Below are 24154 nucleotides of genomic sequence, written 5' to 3'. Positions count from 1 at the left end.
TGTGACTGAAGAGATGAGTATCAGAAACCTCAATTGAGTGATTGCAGCACATTGATGGCAGTAAGTCAATTTGATATAAATTTCTCCTAAGGGCATTCTGGGTGGCAAATCAATTCTTATATAGAAATTGCCTGGAGAACTCTGTTCATAGTTCAACTATATCCCAATATTTTTGATAAATTTAATCCTATATCCTAAGAATGTGTGCCATATGTGACAAACCTTACGTGCCTTGATCCTTTATCTACATACTGTAGCATGGGAATGGCTTCATGACTTATTAGGTTAAAAATTTGCTTGTTTAGGATGTATTACACATGCTAAAATCTAGTTCTTCAATTGTGCTGTAGGTTGTAATTCTCTTGTTATCACGGCAATTTCTCAGTGCATCCCCTCTCTTAATGCAAAACCTGGAAATTCTGTGAATTGTTATACATACTCAAAAGAGTCCGCAGCTGTATCATTTTCTATATTTTTACCCATATTTCAGCTGTCATAAGAGCTTCACTGATAACTATAGTGACAATTACTGATCCAATTCGAGCAAATCCATAGGAGCCTGGGAATTTCCTTGATCTCTGACATTTATTCATAACACTAGATAGAATGTGCATAGAAAGTGTGGTATATGTTTAATTTGAGATCAGATTTAATTCATTCAATTTGCTATAGTAATGTGTACAGCTTTCATAGTACAAATACACTTATTGAAATTTACTTCCTATGATGTAATCAATGGATTGCACAGTTTTTTATAAATTCTTAAAAATACAATTGGAAATTTAAGATTTCTTTACATTCCAGAATTGCTGTTTATTTTTAACATGTCAGTATTTTTAGATACTGATTAACACAAACCATTCATTTCTTTAATGAAAGTAATGTTTTTAATAGGTACATGCCACATAACCCAAGTATTACAGATTTCAATTTCAGTGAAATATGATGTTGTCTGTATTTCAACAAAGTATTTTTGTCAGAAGTTTGTATGCAAAGTTTTTTTTTTTAAAAAAGCTTCAACTATTTTTGTTTTATGCAAACAAGATATTTGTTTATTTTTTTTAAAGTGCTATAATTGAGAACATATCATACAAAGTGACACATGCGTCGCAGTTATGCTAACATGATTTTGGCTATGACATACATCATTTGCATTAATATATATGATCTCCATCAGTTTCAGTATATGTAGGTTGTTCGCCTTTCATTTACCACCATATCATTTCATATTGTGCATCGAGATAGAAAAAAAACTTTTTAGCCAATTCATGTAGTGCTTATTTCAAAGACCTCCTCATCCCCCCCATATCTGTTCCTATAGTTAATTCTCTTTTTCCTCAGCTAAGTTTAAGTCGATAAAATTATCAAGAGGCCAGTCTTCCACAACTGTTCAAGAATGTTAAAAGCCATTATCACATGTGCTTCATTTGGATGAACTGCTCAGGCTGAGTTAAAAAGTGAATGAATACCTACATTTCTTGAATTAAAATGTGTGTTATATAAGAGGAATTGATAATTGTTACCTTTATTATAAGCCATATCAAATGATATTTGTACCTTTGTTAAAAATGCGAAAAAATAAAAAATACTGGTAGTACAGGAGTGTAAGTTATTGCAATAACTTTTTTTTTATTATCTTTAAAGCTGTGACCATTATGAAGTGCAATTAGTTATCAATTTCCATACAATAGGTATGTAAAACATGTTGTTATTACTCTCAAATCTATGAGCAGAAGATGAACACTTGCCACTGTTACAACCTTCCTGGGCAAGATGTGTGTACATAAAGAGCAATTCTTATTGAATAATAAAAGCAATAAAAATAATTTACCTTTATATACATTTCAACCTCAATTTTTTCATTTTCTTCATTTTTAATCAACAGCAGGAAATATGTGCATTAAAAACATCTCAAGAAACCATAATACAGTGAACCCTCTTTTCTTATGTTTTCCCCAAGATATAGAATTTCAAAATGCCAAGGCCTGCAGGACTACTTTTGAAGGGTAGTATTAGGTGACTACTATTAAGACTATGCAGGAATTTTTACTTTTCAATCTGTGCAGCGGAGCACTATGCTAGAAATCCCTACGAGCAGGAACAACACCATAAAGTGGTTCCACTGTATTTGGTCACAATAACATGTATTGATTTTCAATGATAATTAACACTATCTTTAGAATGCTGTAAGTCACAGTTTTTTTGTAAGTAAGGCTAGAAGATATTTTTAATAATCTTTTTTGAACATTTTTAGCAGAAATAACATGATCTTTGAAAGCCATTTATCTTACAGTTCTGACATCAAGATTGGTGAAATTAAATAATTTTCATTGTCTAGTGTTGAAAGCACAGTATATTATGTTTTAAAATTGATAAGGAAATTTAAAATATTACTTAGATTCAGTGGCTTCAGCAGATTCAGCATTCTTACTAAATTCTTTAAGGCCATTTTCGACAACACTTTCTGTAGTTCCATCTTGCACAAAGATGCATGTAACACCCAACGTGGAAACATCCCTTATGTTTCTCATTTCATCGTCAAAAAACAGCATTTGATTGTAATCGACGCCACTCTTGCTATGAAGCCTGGACGAGGAAAAGGTTTGAAAAAGAAAAATATTCATTAAAAGTCATGACATACTCAAGTGGTCTCCATCTGAAGAGTGAATAATCATAAAACTAGTATTCAAAAGGAAAATTATTTACACTAGGGTTCTCACTCAATGGGAATAATGCAAGTTAATTTAACATTTATCGCATGAAAAATTATGATAGCAATGAGGGTTGAAATAAAAAGAGGAAAGCGGGGTTGAAATGGTTGCCATTGTTTTTTTTTTTTTTTTTTTTAAAGCTTGGGAAAATAGAGAGCACAAATTATTTCACAATCGACACATGCCCTATCACATGGATGTCATGGTATGTGCACTTCATCAAGATCAACTATTATGCATTTCAACATGTACACTATTTGTTAACCTCAACTTGTAATCACTACCTTAGATTACAGTACATGCTAGCAATGAGTAAGTAATCAAATCATTCTAATGTTAAGATGATCGAGGCAGAACACTACTCATTTACGGTTTAAAACAACATGAACACAACAATCATCTTCAGTCAGACCAGGGAGAAGAAAAGTATTATTTCATGGTTTAAATGACAAAGTAAAAATTGATTTAAATTACAGTGTTATTCACTTAATGTAAAATCATGTAGTCATAGAGCATTTCTGAAGTCATTAAGAAAGCACTTTGGAGTTTTAAAATGCCAATTTGTCATTTCACGCAAGGCCTCAATCATCACGCTTCGACTCCATCAATTGTAAACTTTGAAAACTCAGGATAGCCACGTTTGAATTTCAGGGTCAAGAGCCTACAAGCATGCCATGTGAAATAATGGTTTCCTTCACACTTAGAGAAAAGTAAATCTCATGGAGGAAGCAGTAGAAATGTTCATTTGCCATATTTTTATTCTGACCTCCACCATCATCTCACCAATCTCAACTTGTGAATGTCTGCGAAAACACTTTTTGGACAGAAAATACTACCTAAAAGAAGCAATTTGACCTATTCACCCATGCTTGGGAAACCCTCATCCCATAACCTATTATCCAATCATTAGTAAGCATCCTCTACACTACCATCAATAGGTTCCTGGAATTTATATAATTCGATTTCATGGTTATCTGATAAACTTGAACCAAAGGAAAATCTAAATATGCGCATCCTATGAAATAAATTCAACAAATAAAAATATTGGTAACTGGCAAAACTGCATTTTCAGTAATTTCAACAATTCCATTAATCCACTTTCGAATGCCTAGATAAATTAAAACAATTACTCAAAATGCCAATTTTTACTGAAAAATAAGAACATCCTTTATCATGGAGTGATATTTCCTATAAAATTATATCTTGAGTTGCTTTGTTGAGCATCCATTATGAGACCAAGGTGCATTTCAAATTCCACTCATTCAAAAAATGAAAGTTTACTCATTAAAATTGTGCTCTAATTAGACATGTATATTGAAACCAAAGTGCTACTTTCATTTCACAAGCAAAAGAATTTTACTTCACTTAATGTTGTTATTTCATTTGTAAAGGGATCTATTCTTCATTCTGGTTTGAAATCAACGCTAGCAATACTTCACATAGCTGTTCATTTGGATAGTTGCAGTTTAAAAGTTTACACCCTATACAAGTTATGGAGTGATGACTAATTAATCTTAAGACATATATGTAAATAATCAAAATCAATAAACCTTATGTTTGTATTCTACTTTGCTACATAGCCATGTTCTCTGGACTGTAGCTTTTAACTGACATCGCTTATCCAGAAGAATGAATTTAAATTATGCCTGGTAAATGAACTTCACAATCTTTTTTAGAAAAAAAAAGTGGCTAAAGTAGGACATGAAAATTTGTGTCCACTAACATTTAATACTTGAATTAGAACAATAAAATATGAATTTCTACATTTATATTTATGGCAGGTGAGTGACATGGTAGTCCAGTGGTTGGGTGATTACCAAAGGGCCCAGGTGCAACTCCCAGGCACACCTCTGGGGACCCTCAGCTTAACTCAAGTCAAATGATTTTTCCTGTGTCCGATCTTCCTGGAAAAATATAGGTGGCACAGGGAATGAAGAATGTATGCCCTCCCCTCAACCCCAATCTGTATTATCCTGTGTGTGTGTGTGTGTGTGAATTTCACATGTCGTTAGGCTTAGTACTAGGCGAGCTTCACATATATAATGAACTAACCTTGGGGTTGGTAATTGTGGTGGCTTTATCATAGCAGGAGGAAAAAAATTTAAAACACACATTCCATTTGAACGCCACTAGGGCTTATTACTCAGGAATTACCCCGATTTGTAGCTGCACACACACATCCCATTAATAGGAAATATAGGAGTGTACAGCTGATTCTTTTATTCTTGTGCTAAATACTGATTCCACCATTATAAATGATCAAAATGCAAAGTAATTCAAGGCCACATAAGCGTGAATCAGTAGAAGTTGAATTGTTTCTTTATCATCTAGATTTTTCCTAGAAGAAAGGTCATTTAAGTCTTTAATCACCTTTAGATTCACTATCAAGGTGAAAGTATTTCTGAGGAATTTCAGTGGCAATTAAGTATACATGTATTAACTACTAATATTCTCTACATGGGACCCATATGTCTCAATACTACGAGTTTGCAGCAGATAAATTTTGCATCACTTTTTCAAGAAGCTGTGAAATAACTCTTGCACAATGCATTTTTCTTGTGAGTGAATCAGACTTATATTAAAATATCAGTAACATATACACAGAAGTCCCTAAATGTTGTCTTTTGACACTTGATTTCATATTACTAGTGTTTTCTATTAATGTATTCATAATTGAACATCCCATTCTCCTCATTTCACTAATTGAGCAGTGTTCCCTAAGTCCTTTATTTCCAGAAGTATTTTTGTAAATGCATTCTGTCAAAAAAAAAACCTTCACTCAAGCAGAATTCAGGATTCGACAAGGCCTGACCCCATTTTGGAATGAAGTACGTTTATGGATATTACTACAGATTTCAATTCCAGAAAACAGGACAGTTCCTTTTATTACAAATTTTATCTGCCCATGTTACAATTTTTATTTTCTTTCAAATGTTCATGTTTACTTAGGTTTTACAGATCCACTATGAAAAACTTAATTGAGACAAGAGTTAATTCTGCAATGCAAAAATGCCCACAGTCACCTTACAGGATTGTACCCGATGGAATCTGAATACCAAAAAAAAACTAAAATCAAGTCACTTCATATTCATCCTTAATACCAAGAAATACAGCAATCACAAAGGTCTGGGACATGCCAAGGAGTATCCTACATCCAAAATCACATGAATTTTGGCATGGTAGACCATTGACAGAGCCTTCCCCCAGATCTGGGAGTATATTATTAATAGGGCCCAATTGTGGGGGGGAGAAAAACTTCTTACATTATGCAAAAGAGACATATTGCAGAGTAAGCCATTGGCGAGGAACCTACGAGAACAGCTTATAAATCTACTCACGTTTTATCGTTCCTGAGATGAAGTTTGCCACTTATTACTTGCAGAAGAATTACTGTCAGGCAATGTTTTAAGGAAGCAGATTTTTTTTAAATTTTCAAGTTGAACATTAAGTCCTAAATGATGAATCTAAACCTAGTCAAATGAACCAAGAGACTTAACTTAAAGACTAGAACTCAAGTTGATAGTCCTGTTCTAAAATGGTGACCCTATTATGTTAATCAATTCTGACCAAGCCCAGTAACTATATGTCCTGTACCAGTATGTTCAACCTATTTTGAGATTGGATTACAGCTTTCCAATCTAACTAGACCCAAGCTAACAGATGTTTAAAAAATCTAACACACCCCTCATTAGTCAAATCACCACTATTATTTCTTCACACTCATACCATGTTTTAAGTTACCAAAATTAAAGGTAAAATCAATGTGCAGCTGACCTTTCATGCATTTGATATTCTATTCCATGAAATTAAAAAACATATATATATAGCAAAAACAAACTTCCTAGTGCCCTGGTTTGGTGAATGGTTGTAATTTAGGGGTAAAATTTCATGAGTTTTTTGGTACAAACAAGGTTAAAGAGAAATCCAAAACTCAAAAAACAAAAATCTCACAAACAATATTTATATTTCAAATTAAAGCCAACAATAACAAAATACTTACATTTTAACAACACACTCAATTGACAAAGATTCACCTGGGATCAATGCAATGCGATGTTGACCTACTTAATATCACAAATACAAGAGTCTAAGCATTCCACCTACAGATTACAGCTGGTATAAAATTTACAGTAAGTTAACATCGATTTTAAGGTGATTAAAAAAAGGGATGCATAGGCTGATCACAAATTTTGCACAATAGAGGGAAACTATTCATTGATTTTACTCACTCTATTATTGAAATGCAAATTCAAACCAATAGCAAGAACCCTGAACCTTCCCATCAATGAGATAGCTATACTGTCACAAATTGGAATACATTATTATAAAGCAAATTTAGAGCATTTGAAGTGTTATTGGTACAAGTATGATCTAGCTTACTTCACTGCAAATAGAATGACTGCGGCATGATATTCTCATAAATTACTAAAAATCCAACAAATTACTATTTTAGTAACTGTAATGATTAATAACAAAAAAAAAAACAAGGGGTGGATCTAATAAAATATAATCTAACAGTATCGGTAATTTCATATCACACAAATCCACCATAATCAAAATCGTTACATAACAAACAGTCTTTCTATGTGCATACCTTGGACCATCCACAACATGGCTATTACACCAGAACCATTGTAAATCCTCATTATCAGAGATGTTTTCATACTTTACCGCATTTGAGGGCATATAAGATGCACAGGGTACATAAGATGGATCCCCATTTCAGTAAAGACCAGGTTTGTAACTTTTGAGGTAATATTTTGAACAAAAGTGCATCCTACATGCCATCAAATACAGCATACTTATTTCTCAATATTTCTGCTTTCCTAGCAAATCTGCAGTTAGGCAAGACGGATTAAGCATCTCTCTTTACAGTCCTTACATCCAGTAAGATAGACATGTTGCCGAAGTGTTTTCAGCGTTGTCATACACAAACTGAAAAAACCTACATCTATACCTAAATTTCGGGAACATTCATTGTTCCCTGGACTTCAGCAAGAAGTAAGATCATTGTTATCAGTGACTTTGGAAAATGCTTCAGGTACAAATAAAATTCATATGAAAATGACAAGATCATTGGAAAAAATGAATGTTTTAAATAAAATTGTGGACATTGCAATTGGATTATACATTGCACAATACTAATAAAGAATACAGAGGATAAATTCCAAGAAAGGAAGTCTCGTACCATCACTAAATGATACCACACCCAATTAGATACTCTGACTGGAATTATCAACTTACAACCAATTTCAGGGTTTCCAATGAAAAAACTTGTCACCCTAAGGAAATCTAGGAAACTTCGGCCGTACAGCCTTGTAAAATAACAAATTAAAGGAAACTCCCATTACAGCTAATGGAATTTTCCTTTCATTTGTTACCATTAGGAAAAATCTAATATGTTCAAGGTGGAAGGCAACCTACTATTCACTACCTCAGGTCTATCCGAAACTGCTACCCTTGAGAATTTCAAACTACACCACCTAGTCTGAAATTTACTGGAAAATGAAGGTTGCTCAAACCACCTGCACTTTTTCGTATTAATGAAATCTGCTGAGCATATTCCCAATAAAATCAAATCAAATACTGGCATAAAAGATATCTTAATCCTGTATTAGTGGGATTATCCCAATTCCTTTCCTTTGCTTTGCCCAGGGTGATTTAGTCAATGAACTTGCAATTAGAGGTCAACACCGACCTCCAATGTAGGTTTTCCAACATCCATGTCAAACACTAACATTTATCACTATATGTCTTGCTTTCACTCATGTACATTGGATAAAAAATTTAACTTTTTTATTGGTATATCATGCCCATTATGAAAATGCTGTTTTTTCATGCAATACCCTTTATCCATTATCCCTTTCCCAAATTGACTCCCATTATTGAAATTCTTAATATTGATTTTCCATTTAATATTATTTTTCTCATCATCGTCCAATTTTATTGAGCATAGCTGTTTAAAAATGCTTGGTATGATTCACTAACAAGTATTAAGTTAGAGTTACTGAACACAGAATATAAATCAAAATAATTTTGTAAAAAAACACTAGTAATAATTTGTGAACAGCAAATTGATATCAATTTGGAGCGAATACAAGGGCGAGCTTTCCTTATAGACCCAGAAAAAGTACAGAATTCATATCAATACAGTGCAGTAAAATCAATTTTAAACTAATACAAAGTTAGCTCGTATACTGTTCAAATACTGGCTACAGGGAAAATCGCTGGGGATCCATTTTATTCCTTATTTAAATATTAATAATAGCAATCTACATCATAAGAGTCACAAATTCTCAATCTTTCACCAATGAAGTATGATCGCTTCTTAGATTCTGCAGATGAATAGTGCTGGAAATGGTATCAGCAATAAGACAAGCAATATTAAAAAACGCAAAATAAATATTAAATATTGGTGCAAAAGATTTCAAATATAAGCAATGATAAATCCATTGAGCCCTTTGAACAATGACGCCACAGAGATATATAACCGTCTGTCTGCATATTTGATAAATTATAAGATAATGTCCCTCACAAAACTTAGGCTAAGTGGGAGAACTATTATGAAGGGCAGCATGTACATAAAAATTCAAAAAAATAGCAAGGAAGTGAATTATCAAGGCACAGCTTCCAAATATAATACCAAAGAAACACTGCAGAATATTCTGTACGACAGTAACTCCTTCTCTGTAGATAAGCGATTAATCCAGTAGGAGCAGGAAATAGTTCCCAAATATTTATAGAATTAATTTGATTTTTAAGTATGGCCATCGAAGACTAGACATTTCTTCATAACATGAAATCGCAGAGATGGCTTTCTGAAAACTGTTTGTTCGTTTTTGAATACTCGAACCAGTAATGAAACCTAAACAAAAGTCTAAGAAAGGAAAAGGTCCCACTAAATATTTGTCTGGCATGACTCAACTAGGACAATGAATTCCAAAAGAGGTTTTCAATCACGGAAGTAAGTACACCATAATTGGCTCTCGAGATGAACTGTTATCAGCTTCAGCTACAATGTAGATGTCCAATGACTGACACAAGAAAATTTTACAGCCAATATCTATATCGACATGAGGATAAAGTAAACTACAATTTACAATTCATGGATCCAGAATAGTTGCCATACCTCAATCAACATCAATGGGTACTTCCGAGTAAAAATCATGAATGCAATATCTTAACAAATACATCGCAGGAGCGAAACTCAAACAAATTTGATTTATTCAAGGCTTCTGGTGGTAAAATTGACAATTAAACGGGCACTACTCATTTAAATGCATTTTTACGGAAATTTGCTACATGGAGATTGAATAAAAATCAATCAATCACACCTAATTACTGGTATTTCTATAAAAAGATTTAAATGTGTACATAAATTTGTGCACAAAATTTGAGCGAAATCACTGTATTAAGAAGAACCAAATAAACTTTTAAAATCAAGACCGTCCATTACCATGTTATCAGTGTTGGAACCTAACATGTATTCTGACACAGATATGTATACTGCTACACACAAACCAATAAGGCTTGCAACAAGGATATTCTTCGAGAATATGATACAAGTCGTAATGCATAGACCTAAATATGTAAAGTAGCGAGTCAAATTGGGATAAATTTTTGAATACCACTCTACTTTGTCCACACATAAGTTTCCACTTTTCGTGTAACCTTTGGCACATTTGGTACACATATCCGGTCCATCACCGTCACAGCCATCGCATGCCCTATCGCACTGAAGACAAGAAAATGAACCCTCATTGTTGACACAAAATTCATTTTGTGCACAGACAGGTTTCACCAGGAGACATTCATTTATGTCCACACACCCACGATCGGGATCCATAATCCAACCTTCTTTGCACGAATTACATCCTTTGGGGCCAGCTTTTGTGCAATCATTTTCACATGAATTGTGGCATGGTGAACATAGAAGTTTTTCATCGTCCCTGTACGCTTCATAATAATTTGAAGCGCACTCTCCACAAAAATCACCCTTGTAACCGGGAGAGCAGTGACACTTTCCGTCTCCTTTTCTGGTGCCAGAACCCTTACAACTACCACTTTTGTTGCACACACGATTGGGAAATCCAGGGCATGGCTTACATTCAGGCCCATAATGATCTACTGGACAACAAACCTTGAGCATTTCAATACACAGCCATTTATACATGTCCGGGCTATCCTTTTTGTTCTGAAACCACCACTTTTCAATGAGTTCCTCATTTGCTGAAGCTAAGGAATGGCACTGATTTTCTCCCTTAATTACACCCGAGCATAATTTTTCTTGAATTTCCACCAAGCGAATTTCACTGTCCATGTAGCTACCAAGTCTTTCCTCCTCCCAAGCAGAATCGCCACCCTCATACTTCCCTCGTTCAGTTGCTTTCATTCCTTTCTTGAAGGATTCAACTAAAACCTTACATGCTTGGCAGGGAGGCAAAGTTGCACTTTTCTGCTGTTCAATACGCGTAGAATCTGTAGGGGACACATTTTGACTATCGGCGGCGTGGGCAACTCCCCACAAAGGCTTTAAGTTACCAAATACAAGCAACGAAATAAGAAATGTTATTGCCATGGAGGGGTTATATGTAATATTACAAAGACTCGGTCAGATAAGGCGTTACGAAACACGCAATGCCACCGGTACTATCCGCCAGAAATAAATACTGAGTTATTGAATAATCGAAAATGATCAGAAAATAACTGCAGTACGACTAATATTCCAAGGAATAAATTAGTTTCCCCGATGGATGAACTTTCACCAGGCGACGACAATTACCCACAGAAACATCCAGATCACCAAAAGAATTGAGATATAAACATGACCCCACAACTAGCACCACCTTTTAATAAAACCGAGTAACCAATGACGAGAATTTTCGGACGTACCGCCAACTCAAAACTGTGACAATTTTGCGCAGATAATAGATCGCCAAAAACCTCCAATGTTCATTCTGTGTACGGTTACAAGTGGGACTTTTATTGGCAAAATAACGCAAATCGCAATAACGCTAATATTTTTGCAGCCTACCACACTAAAAGCAGACAAACTTGGTGAAATTGCTACTCTATTATATTCATAGGCGGTACTTTCGTAATATTTTCCGGATATCAACGTAAATATTATTCACTTTTCCCTAAAGACTGCTAATCAATAGAAGTGCCTGATTTAAATGAGAATAGTCTGTGGCAAAGTGAAATTCGATTTAATTGATATGAAACCTGTAAACCATAAGCAGACTTCACATCCATATATTTAATCTTAATAATTATTTGTTCTCTCTTGGTAAACTTCATTGTTAGGTACGAACATATCCCAGCTCAATTATACTCAATTGCGCTATTATACTACCACAATAAACAAATTATTATTAGTAGGTAATCTACCGGGTAAGGTAGGTTTTTGGATGGACACAACTACCAAATAAATATTTTGCGACTGCTCACAAAACACAAAATCCAGCATCCTACTCTACATCAGGTACCTCTTCATCCCAAAGTACTTCCTTCCTCCCTTCATCCCGTCAAATATCCCTATCCTGTTCCTTCCCTTTCATCGTTTGCCTAATATTCTCCCCTCTATTACAGTCTTCAACATCCCACTGCCAAGAATAAGCCCCTCATCCATAATAAACAAATATGAACTGCAAAATTGTTACAAAGCTTATGAATCTTCCCAGAATAGCCTCATATTTCATAGAAGTTAAATTGAGTAGAAACAAAATGTTATGAAATTCTTAATATAAAATTGGATTTTAAAAATGAACGCACATTGGATGCCATTATAGTGTTGGTGCATAACTTTCAACAACATCAAGGAGCCTTCCGTGTGTTTAGAAGAAGTGACTTGCCTTTATAAGGTACTTTCAGAATGGTAGTGTGCAATACGGTATGTGATAGCCCGCGCTTACTTAAGTAGAACACTCTCCAGTTTCTTTTCAAACGAGGTCAGAAACATCAACTGATGACAACTGATAATATAAACCGATGGCCAAAGCTGAGATGAACATCAAATATCACCCAACTTCCTTTATTATACTATTTTCAAAGAGTCCAATGACATAGGGAAAGAGCATATTAAAATCTGTAAAATATGTTTGTTTAAAAGATGAATTCTGCTCATATCCTCTTGAATATAAGCATGCACATAGGTCCCATAAGGATGATAAATAAGCAGCCACTTAATTATATTCCATTTCATAGGTATTGTATCGAAGCACATTAACATTACTCACGTAGGTAATTCTTATTAACACAACTATATAATGACCTTTAAAATTAATTCACCACGATTCCAAAGCTACTTTTAACTTATACATTACACGTATCAAAACTATTGACGCAGAATTAAATTGGCTTACAATCCTCCAACAGCAGCTCATCTTACATTTTCCTAAATATTCCTTTAAAAACAATAAATTCCTAGGTAAAAGTGTCACATACACAACATCCATGCCTAAAGTGAGACTTAAAACCTAAGAGCGCACAGGGGTTAGCTGGTATGCCATTAGCAACCAGTCTAACCACTGAGGCTCGTGTGCTTGGTTACATTGTGAGAACTACTGCCATAATTACTAATTTTTGCATCAAGTTTCGAAACTACCCCTAACACTAACAAAACAACCATCAGTGCCAAAATAATACTATCTAAAATAGTAACATTGATCCAAATAGCATAATTAAATTTACACTAACCAAATGTATCAATACTTATGAATTTATTCTAAAATAGAACCTAATTCTACAAGGCTAGAGGGGGGTTACCTCTCATATTAAATGCATTTAAATCTATAAATAAAGAAAATAGGAATATGGTAATTATAATAAGTTAAAATTACTATGGTTTAACCAGTGTAAATCCATATGATGATGAGGTTGGTGAATTCTTCGCTTTCCCAACATGGAATACACTCTTATACATTCTCTGGTTTTCCTGAACCATGGCAACCCTGGTTAAGCAGCATCAAGAAGTGTATTAAATGAATCATATCTAAAAAAAGGAAAAATATAAACTCAAAATGACATACTAAAAATGGTAATTGCTAAGTCAGGCGTGATATTGTGGAGGTTGACATTCATCCTAAAAATAAACACTGTAATATTCCACCTTTTCTCTATTTTACATACAATTATGCATGCTAAGCTAGTCACTAACTAGTTCTGCATGCTAAGCACCATCATCAGGTGTAATGGAAGTTGGAGGGAGTAGCTTATAAAGAATTAGAAGGTTGAGGAACATAGGTGAGGTAATAATAACTAAAAATACAATTTTTGCTACACCTGTGTCCCCATCTCACAGCCCATATAAGCTACAGCAATCCGCTGATTTATGAACACCATGCTTTCCTTATACATAGTACGTAATTCTAAAAGTTCATAAATCAGCAGCTCTTCCCATACATGCAGTGTCAAAATCATGGAGTGCACTTCAAAATCAAATTTACTCTATTTAATGTGCATGAAAATGGGGGAAACAAATGTTTAAAATTGAACAATTTAATTTCAGCAACAACTTACTCATTCGTTGAGCGTGGGGTTAATTCCCACAGATAGTGGAGGATTTTGGCAGAGTTACTGCAAGGATGATTGCGGGTTAGCAGTAGTTCGTTTACCACCTGCTCATCAACATCACCGAGATGGGTAGCCGTACGGCCTGGGAGTGAAAGTTTCTAGCTAGCAGTGGAGGAAACAGCCTCATTGGTTGTTAATCATATTATAATGTTAGAATGTGCAGAATTTTCAATGTTTATGACAGAAAGTGAGTTTTGGATGGCTCATAGTGATTTTAAGACACTTCAAATGCCTACGTATATGAGGTAAGAAACTTGATATGTGGTATCAAAAGTAATGATTCATAGAACTGGCAAGTGTATAAAGCAGGTGTTCGTGAATAAGGGTGTAATGTTTTTTTTTCTCCAACTTCCATTACATCTGAGAAGCTGTATAGTGTGCAAAACCACTCGTGTTAAATACAAGGTAGCGGAATATTGTGTTTCTTTCTAGGTTTCAATCATAAATTTATGCTAAATATTTCTCAATGAAATATCTCTTTTGTCTCATAAATGAAGCAGTATTTCACTGTTATGATTGTGTTGTACTCAAAACAGTCAAGTTTTCAAATGATACTGGATGAAAAAAATACATGACATTAAAAATGTAGCAGAGCTCATAAGTGACTTCATGACTTCAAGGAACCCTTTGTCATGATGGAAGCCATAAGAGATTTCCTAGAAATCTGCCACTAGATCTAAAATTAGCCAATAGATTTTGCCCTCTTTAATCTGCACATAAAATGGTCTCTTGTATGCACGTACATATGATAACATTCCCATCAATTCAAATTGTCACAGACCAAATAATAAGCTAAATACAAGCAAGAAAATATCAGCACAAAAGAATTAAACTGAATGCCAACAAAAATTAAATCCCAGAGCTTGATAACCTTAACAAAATTACCATCTGGAAATCCTTTAGGGATTATATTTAAGAAAAATATAATGAAGGTAAAGTTTAAAACTAATTAATGTAAGAGTGGAACTATTACTAATTATGATCTATTAAACTTTTTACTCCAATTATAAATTATTGTAAATGGAAATAATCATTTGGGTTGAAAAACTGAATGTAAGATCACTCAGAAGATAACATTTTCGGGTGCATAAAATTAGAGAACATGATTACAAAACATTTTATGAACAATGACTACATCTCAAAAATGTATGTTAACATCTGTATATTCAATTATTTCTTCTAATACTAACCTTATTATAAAAATATACTAACCCACACAAAATCTGCCTATTTCCCTAAATTTAAAATGATCTACAGCTCATAAAATACTGGCATCAAACACAATATTGATTAGTTAAACTGTGTCCATTCTAAATTAACTACGAACTGAGAAAGACAAGATTATTTTAAATAATCAGATAAGGTTAGGTTAACAATATTCACAGTTATAAGGTGAACATTACATGCATTTATTAAGTGATTTATTATGTGATAAGCAGTGAAAAACACCAAAATCAGTGGCAGTTGACGTGATAACTTGAGGAATGCACGCATTAAGTACTGCATGGTGTAGGATATATATTGTATGGTCAACAAGATAATACTGGAAGCTGATCTAAATTTATCATTTAATTAACATCCATTTTAGTTTCAAGAGCTAGAAATTATACCTGATGAACACAGAGACACTAATTATATTAGTAAATGGTAGGATCAGTTCACAGCACACTGTCAAAAATGAAAAAATATAAGACTAGTTTGTATTTTGGCTGGAGTCTATGGACTATCCAAATGGATCAACTATAGCTCATACCAAACCTTTCATTAGCACAATGATTAGTGGCTGAAGTATTTGTATGCTAAGTTTGGTCACCAGCTAGGGTTCACACATGTTCAAAATGCAATTCACAAAATTAAAAACATCAATTGTTATGGGCATCAGTAAAGGGTTAAAATGCACAAATAATACATAAAATTTCCACAAATTTTAACTCAATTAGCATGTTGGGGAAAAGTAACACTGTTTTGTTTTGGTCAATGTTCCCAGAGTGTAATGACCTGAATATCATACAAATATCTTTACATGTAACAAATTCTTATGATCAAACATGTAAGAAGCACTTTTTCCAAAGAAACTGCGGGAGATGTAAGAAACACCTTGAAGATGTAGCTGTCCATAGTACTCAATGGGCTCACTCCAATCTAGCTCCTATCTTATATTTTGCCATTGTAAAATAATAATAATATGAAATAATAATAAATATAAGTTTACAAATTAATGAAAAAATAACTACACAATCATCAGTTTAATGAATAAATCAATATAGCTATCACACAACTGTCATTGTCAAAATCAAAAAAGTTCCAAGTAGACTTTCATGGGTTGGTTTTCGATTGATGCAGATATCCTTAAGAAAGCAGTGATTTGCAGCATTTGTATTTGGCATCATGATCATGAATTTTTAAAATTACAAGCACCCTAATTACACCCCATGTAATCAGGTCTTTTTGCATTTGATTTCTCAGCAATTGAATTTTGGAGCTACATGAAAATATGAAGTTTACTGTGTTGGTTGGTCCTTTCTCATTTCAAACTTCAAAGTAGGGAGGAAGAAAGAGTTAAAAATGATGAGAAATATAATAGGAAGGAGAAAGGAGGAGTGAGTAGGATGAACAAGGTAGCTCACACAGGGCACTACTTATTCCTTGAAGATGAAGATACTCTCTGTTGAAGATGGAGGACATTTCATTTTGAAATTTTTATGGACTGCAATTTATATTGACCTCTGGCCATCCGCAAGGTCTAAAAATGAGAAACTATAAGAAAATTAGGAGCATCAGGAAGATGGATGGAATTAAGTATATGAAAAGGTGAAGAGGTAATGGAAGGATAACCTTCTTCAGATACGTTTGAGACATGATGGCTTTGAATGAAAAGTGAAAAATAAGAACACCCCAGATGAAGCACATGAAACAAATCAGAAAGAGAAAGCAAATAATAAGAAAAAAACACTTAACTGATGGGAGATTTGAGAGGAGAGCTTCACACCGAACCAACTCTAGAATTGATGACCACTGGTTATGCAACTTTAGCTGAAAGGAATTACTTAATAATCAGATTACTTTGAAATAATACTTTTCCCTTCAATCAATCTCTCCTTAAAGAGGTTTTACTGAACTGTACGAATGATTCAAGGCTCAGGTATGTCAACTTTCACCTAGTTCTTAATAACATAATTTTAATTTTAGTAACCTAGTGTATAATTTTAGGATAAATTTTGACAGGCAGAAGTGGGAATATTCAAAGAATGCACAGTATTAATCCATCATTACACATTGATCTCCTCAAACATTAAATAAGAAGAGTATATCATTGAATGCTGTAGATTCATTTGCACCTCACTACATTCCTGTTTCCTCATACGTCAGAATATTGAGATGATTTTTCCCAGCAGTAATATTCAAGGGTAGTTAAAACTGATTAATTCTTGTCATACATCTCACTCCTGAAATCAATATGAAGTAAATAACTTACAAGGGCTGTTAGTCATGATTATATCCTCAACAGACAGCATGGGAGATTTTTTACACCTTGTGACATTGGTTCAAGAATACATATATATGCAAATTAAATTTAAAAAGAAACTATCGATTTATTGTTCACACATTATTAAAGCCAGACATCTTAAGCACTTGGTCCTAATCGCGTGGCTTCCAAACAGGTTCCCATATGGTCAACACAATTCCCATTGAAATAAATTCATCTTAACCCCAGAATGAAAGTCCAAAATTTTACCAATGCACATAAAGAGCTAAACAATGAAGAATTCATTTGGTTTTTCACATAGTAATGTTCAGTCCACCCAAAAAACTAATCCACGCTCACTGCATTCTTAAGTGTTCCTCAGAGAATTGCTGCAACATGTTCCAAAACAATACTGTTATCTCTCAGAAGATATGAAGGCTCATAACTAAAGCAACTGAATGTTTGTTACATTCAAACCTCTGATACCACCACCAGTTGCAATTTTTTAGACCTGTAACACAGACAGTTAGGAACAGCAACAAACTGTGGGTCCATGGGCAGCAAGAACTTTTGAAATTGGCCAAACTGTGCACACAAATATCTCAACCACTAAAGACTTTGAGCTTTTTTGGGCTGAAACATAACACTCAACAGAACAGCATCTAGTGAGACTATACATAGTTGAAATCTGTGACGGTCGACCTATGAACATTACTGAATTGGATAACAGGATAGCTTACGAATTTAATTGTCCCCATTGGTATGTTTTTAGTAACATTAAAACAATTATATTTAAACATAAACATCATACAGCAATTCAAATTTCCAATGGACAACTCATTTCTGGCTAAAATGCCAGTGGTGGTTTCCTTAAACAGAGTTAATGATGTGGAATAATAGATACTGTTTGGGCTTATTAAGCTCGATTAACATTTGTACTACTACCATAACATCGCCACCAAAGGCTGATATATGGATCAGGATTGTCAAGCCACGCATCTAATCACAAGTCAGTTGATTGCCCATCAGGCTATGTCCATTGCCCTCCACTTCCATATTCACCCACATAAATGTGATGGTGAGATTCATCATTTATTCATACAGAGAAGAAAGCATTTTGAATGCCTCTATTTTAACTTATAGAGCATGCAAAATGAAGGCATACATGGTTATAATGTTATGCAGATTATTATTTAGGCCATTGGGGAATTGATGCAAGGATGAAAATATCTTCAGGCACACAATTTTCACCTTAGCATCCAAGCCAAATGCTAGAAGTCCTATACTCATTACAAATTTGATAAATCTGCATAGAGCATCCGATATTAGAAAATTATCTTGAAAGCAGAGTAATAAGTCTCCTGAAGTAAGTAACCTTACACATCTATATCCTAACTCGATATAATACCTACATATATATGTAATAATATAAAGCAGGTAAGTACTCTACAATAATTAAGTGGGCTAAATGATGCTACATGATACAAAACTAGGTGACCTAATTATAAGTAGCTTGAGTAGCTGCTACATATCAGTCAGTCTCATTAGGATTAGCGAAAAACAATTCATTATACCATAAAATGCATTCGCATAAATGTTATTGTATACCATCACCAGGATTATCATAGATGGTCGGATATATACATTCACAACACATATTTAGCTAAGTAGGTCAAAACTAGAGAAGTTAAAGGTAAAATAAACCTGGTAGAAACCTACATAAAACACAAAGTATCCACAGATGTGTGATGCATTCGGAAATGACTGAAGACCTTCCTGATCTAAAAACAAAAAATGGTTTTTATATATCAGAGTGAAATGCAGGTTGGAAATTGGTCGGAGTAAATGATTGCACATCATCTATAAACATTCTCACTATCATATCAAAAATATAAATTTAAGGGAAGAAATACGGACTACACAAAATGAGGTACTCATCTCCGACAGCAGCTTTTTTGCAGATGAACTTCACCGAGGTATTCTGAAATAAGGATTACAATTTGCCAAGCACAAGTGATAGTCCGACATCTTATACTGGACTCATATGTGCCGAGAATCTTGCCAATGACTCCATATTGAGATTTTGTAAACAGACCAGATGGTAAAAGACTGGAGGGGAATGAATAAAACTTGGAAAAAATCTAAATCATCAAAAGTTATTAAAAACTGAAAATGAATTATCAAGTTTATCATAATGGAAGTCATGGCGAACATGTTTTCCATAGAACGTTTTTAAAAAATAAGGTACCTATTACAGCAAAGAACAGCTTTGCAGAAATAACGATGAAAGAAAATGCACCCATGGAAAATATGTACCACTTAGGGACATAACGTAACTGATAAAAGGAGAAAATAAAGTTTCTTGACAGCCTAAATTTACCGACTGCCTTTACGTGAAGGATTTTACGGCATGCCTACCTCAAATTCACCCCCGCAACATATGACAAAATATGTCATAAGTTATTGCTATAAATACCGGAATAGTACAGCATGCATTAACACATAAATTCCTAAAATATTGTTTTAGAGGTTTCGGAAACGTACTTAGGAAATATGTTAATTAAGTGACACATATTAGCATCATTCTTAACTAAGAGTGTGTGTGTGTATGTTATTACATAAGCAATAATCTACATTATTATTCCGTCATTCGCCTTTCAAACAAGAACCCTTACTCTACAGTCACTGCAAAAAATTAATGGGCGATCGGTCTACTAAAATATTTTCACGTAATTGTTCACGAAAATTTATTGTTATACAGGGAGAAAACAAATTGCGCATTTGAAAGAAATAATTTATATAAACGGAAATTTCATTTGCCCGGTCATTGGATGAAAAAATTTGACTTTGAATATAAAATGGAGTGGGCTCGCGATTGTTATCTAATACACTAAGGCGTAAAATCAGTGCTTTCGAATTTCAAACCTCTCAAATGCCAGCCAGTATTTCATAAATATAACGTCTATGAAATATTACATTGGTAGGCAAACTATTGTAACAGAGAAATTAGAAAGATTATAAAGCAAGAAGTGAACACGATAATCAATCGTTTTCGTTGATTTCGCCAATCACCAACTGTGAATTTTTTCGACGATCCATAGATACATTTGATTCTATACCTTTCTATTTTAATTTTACAAGTACATGACAGTATTTCCAGCATAAAACAGGATAACACGTAATTAACGTATTGAACGCACATTCATGACGTTTGTAGGTCAATGTAAGATAATGGACACATACCTCTCAAAGTGTTTGGTTTTCTGACCGGGATATATTTCTTTGAATTTAAAGAAACGATCCCATCCATATAATTGCAGCAGTTGATTGGCTCCCCTTACTTCCCCTGTTCTTGAAACAACAGCCAAGTCGTACCCCTTACTAGATAACTTCTGTAATACTTTCGGGACTTCGGGGTAATGTTTCACTTTGGTTCCTCGCTGATCTAATACATCGCCCCTCCTAAACAGTTAGCAAACAAATATATTATCTCCCTACTTACAAATGTCCTTCTAAAATGATAGCAAGAAGCCATTAAAGGATAAATAAGAATTTCTCCTTAATACTTAATTTACAATTGCCGTGATAATTTTCGTTTCACAAAGATCATGCACGTTCATGAGGTAATAACAGAATGGATGTGAAACTCACGGAGTTTTACGGAAAGGTGGGTCGACATGTGTGTCTACCCAAAAGGGCCATAATGTGTAATCTGTAGAACAGGAAAGAAAATAGGAGATTAGTATATAACAATGATTAAAACAGTAGATTTTCCAAATATGTAGTCGACAGTGACGAGCAAAATACCCAGATCAAAGGCAATTAACTTCGGCTTAGCCATTTTATTTGGTATGTTCCCCGGATTGCAGCCAGCAGAAAGCCTGGATATCGAGAAATGCGCAAATAACAGTTATGCATCGCAAAGCGAATGATTTTGTTTACTTGCCTTGCAGGCGCGACGTACGATTATGTAGGTATCGCAAAGAGAACTTCTGACTTACATCTTTCATAGGTATTTAAATGGATGAATTAGTACTTAAAATTCTAAATAGACCTACATTATCTCTGTATTAAAATGACATTATCAATATGGCGAGGATTTAGAAACTAACATGGAAAAAATAATAGTTAAAAATAGTTCGCTTTAAGGAAATAATTAGATAAACCTTCAACGGCAGGCAATTTTGTTGAATTCCGTATTGACCATCATTTTCATATATGTACGTTGGCTAATTTTTCTTCGTTGCCTGTTGAAATAACATTTTATATCAGATGCAATTATTTGGTCATTCATTGTCTCAATTATCAATTCTTATATTTTATTTGCAATATCTTGTTTAGAATTTATGAAAGATATTAAAGAGGGATAGCTAGAAGAAAACGATAATGAATAGCACTTTATTTTTCAAAGATAATAATCAGCTGAAGAATGCTGTACGAAGTTTGACCAATTTATTTTTAAATGTATGATAAAAATAATTTTGAAAATGTGCCTTTTGATAAATAAAACAGTTTTTGGCGTCACTTGGTGGAAATTCTTCATATTGAACTGAAAATTAAACCACTTGGCTTTTCCACATAAAAAACTTTTATTTACGACCTAGGTTTCGTTATGGTATAACATCATCACGTCCTGATGTTATACCATAACGAAACCTAGGTCGTAAATAAAAGTTTTTTATGTGGAAAAGCCAAGTGGTTTAATTTTAAGTTCAATGTGCCTTTTGTGTGAAAAAATTTTTTCGAAGAAGTCCTACTGATACTGATGTGTTTTAGACCAATTATTTATTCAATATCTGCACTTTGGCAAAAAATAATAGTAATTATAGAGAATTTGCACACAGTTCTGTCAAGAGCTGGTTAGTGAGAAAATCTACACAAAAACTAGCTTAAATCAAAGGAATCACCTCAAATTAAAGGATAAAAAGATATTATATAACCTCATATTTGATATTAAGATAATATCAAAATTTTTTTTGATATTGAGATAATATCAGAACTTTTATGGAGCTGAAATGGGGAATCGATTCACGAGAATCTGCTTCAAAAAGAGGTAGTTTGAATTTGTTATGAAATTGGAGAAAACATTTTATTTTCATTCAATGGCAAGTTGTTTGACAAGTTTGTCAGATTATGACAAGCAGATGTATTAGCATTTTTAAAATTTCTCCCATGCTTAATGCAGATGCATCATCAGTAAATATCATTACTTCACTACTGGGGAATTTCCACTACACATGAAAGTGCTGGCATTAGACAATGCAATTTATTTGAAATCCTGATTAACTTTGGGTAGATAATGTCATCATCTATCGTATCAAATGCTCCAGATTGGTAAAAAAATCTCCATTATCTTTTTTCTGATTAGATGGTCCCTAAATGATTTTATTAATCAGTTGATAGGCTGCAGTTCCCTTTGTAAAGCCAAACCGAGGAAAATAAAAAAATGAAGTGGCTTAAATAGTTCACCAATCAAATGAATACAGTTTTCAAAAATCTGAAGGATGGCAATAGATCTATTACTTTCTGATTCACTGCATGATCCTTTTTTTATATATTGGTATTATGAATGCAATTTTTAATAGAGCGGTAGAGTGACCTGGGGGGAGAGACATGTTCAACATATCAGAGACAGGTGGAGAATTAATCTTGGCAGCCAATTTAATGATTGGCATAGGCATTCCATAAAACCCAACAGACCATTTGTTTTGAAAAGTTTGTATGAATTCAAATTCTTCATGATAAACAGATAGAGGTCTTTATTTGGGCAAAATAGAGACCATGGTCTTCTTCCATTTAACCCATAAATCTTCTTTAATAGTCTAATGCTGAGAGAAATAAGAAGTTGGGATGTTTTCTCTTGATGTTAATTTGTGGATTAATTATTTTTCATCAGGTTGGAAAAATTGATAGTTGAAGTTATTAGCTATGTTTATAGGTTTATGATACTGGACTGGATGCCAGATGAAGGGAGGAATTTTATAGTTCACATTCCTACCCGTTTGTAACATAATAACATTCCATGTAGCTTTACTGAGACTTCTTGGTTTTTATAAACACTGGTTGATGTTATATTTTTAAACTTCATTAATATCATGCTCATATTGCTTAAGACGTTTTACATAACTTTTTTGTAGGTATGGATCTAACACTTTCCACTGAAAATGTACATTTTTACAATAAAGTCCTTATCAACCAGTTCTGGTGGAAATTTGAGATTTCTGTGACTGTGTTTGAAAGTAATGGTTTCTTTAGGGGAAAGCATGACTATAAATCATTACAAACTTGTTAAGGAAGCAATTACATTCTGCATTAATATCAAATATGTTATCATGGTCACTCCGCAAGTCTTCAGCAAAGCAAATCAAGAATTCCTCAATACTTAAAGGATTACAAAGTAATT

General features: G+C 33.7%; 2 protein-coding genes across 4 annotated transcripts; both read right to left on the bottom strand.

Annotated features, from left to right (window-relative positions):
* Positions 1 to 733: 733 nt before the first annotated feature.
* On the bottom strand, positions 734 to 21646 carry LOC139689652 (magnesium-dependent phosphatase 1-like). Of its 3 annotated transcripts, none has more exons than XM_071586838.1 (6): positions 21559 to 21646; positions 21403 to 21463; positions 20995 to 21213; positions 19471 to 19532; positions 13564 to 13663; positions 1796 to 2586 (listed from the first exon to the last, which is right to left on the bottom strand). In XM_071586838.1, exons 1-6 carry the CDS (start codon positions 21590 to 21592, stop codon positions 2391 to 2393), a joined length of 672 nt encoding a protein of 223 aa, XP_071442939.1. In that variant the 5' UTR covers positions 21593 to 21646; the 3' UTR covers positions 1796 to 2390. The 3 variants fall into 3 exon arrangements, with proteins under 3 accessions (XP_071442941.1, XP_071442939.1, XP_071442940.1); XM_071586839.1 differs by having other exon boundaries at positions 2415 to 2586; positions 13553 to 13663; XM_071586840.1 differs by lacking the exons at positions 13564 to 13663; positions 19471 to 19532 and having other exon boundaries at positions 734 to 2586.
* Creld (Cysteine rich with EGF like domains) lies at positions 6657 to 13315 on the bottom strand. The gene has a single exon (XM_071586837.1). The coding sequence runs from the start codon at positions 11287 to 11289 to the stop codon at positions 10123 to 10125; it is 1167 nt and encodes a 388-aa protein (XP_071442938.1). The 5' UTR covers positions 11290 to 13315; the 3' UTR covers positions 6657 to 10122.
* Positions 21647 to 24154: the final 2508 nt, after the last annotated feature.

The sequence above is a fragment of the Hetaerina americana genome, unplaced genomic scaffold, assembly GCF_022747635.1.
Source record: "Hetaerina americana unplaced genomic scaffold, ioHetAmer1.1.p SCAF_265, whole genome shotgun sequence".
In the NCBI taxonomy this organism is placed as follows: domain Eukaryota; kingdom Metazoa; phylum Arthropoda; class Insecta; order Odonata; family Calopterygidae; genus Hetaerina; species Hetaerina americana.
The sequence above is the reverse complement of the archived record's forward strand: the minus strand, read 5'-3'. Positions and strand labels throughout refer to the sequence as shown.

Bases quoted from the DNA above. Each gene is read 5' to 3' on its own strand.
- Creld (XM_071586837.1), bottom strand. From the start codon at position 11,289: ATGGCAATAACATTTCTTATTTCGTTGCTTGTATTTGGTAACTTAAAG.
- LOC139689652 (XM_071586838.1), bottom strand. From the start codon at position 21,592: ATGGCTAAGCCGAAGTTAATTGCCTTTGATCTGG. The intron at 21,464-21,558 runs GTATTTTGCTCG...CCTGTTCTACAG, and splicing joins GTTAATTGCCTTTGATCTGG to ATTACACATTATGGCCCTTT. The intron at 19,533-20,994 runs GTATGTGTCCAT...TTTTGTTTTTAG, and splicing joins AAAACCAAACACTTTGAGAG to ATCAGGAAGGTCTTCAGTCA.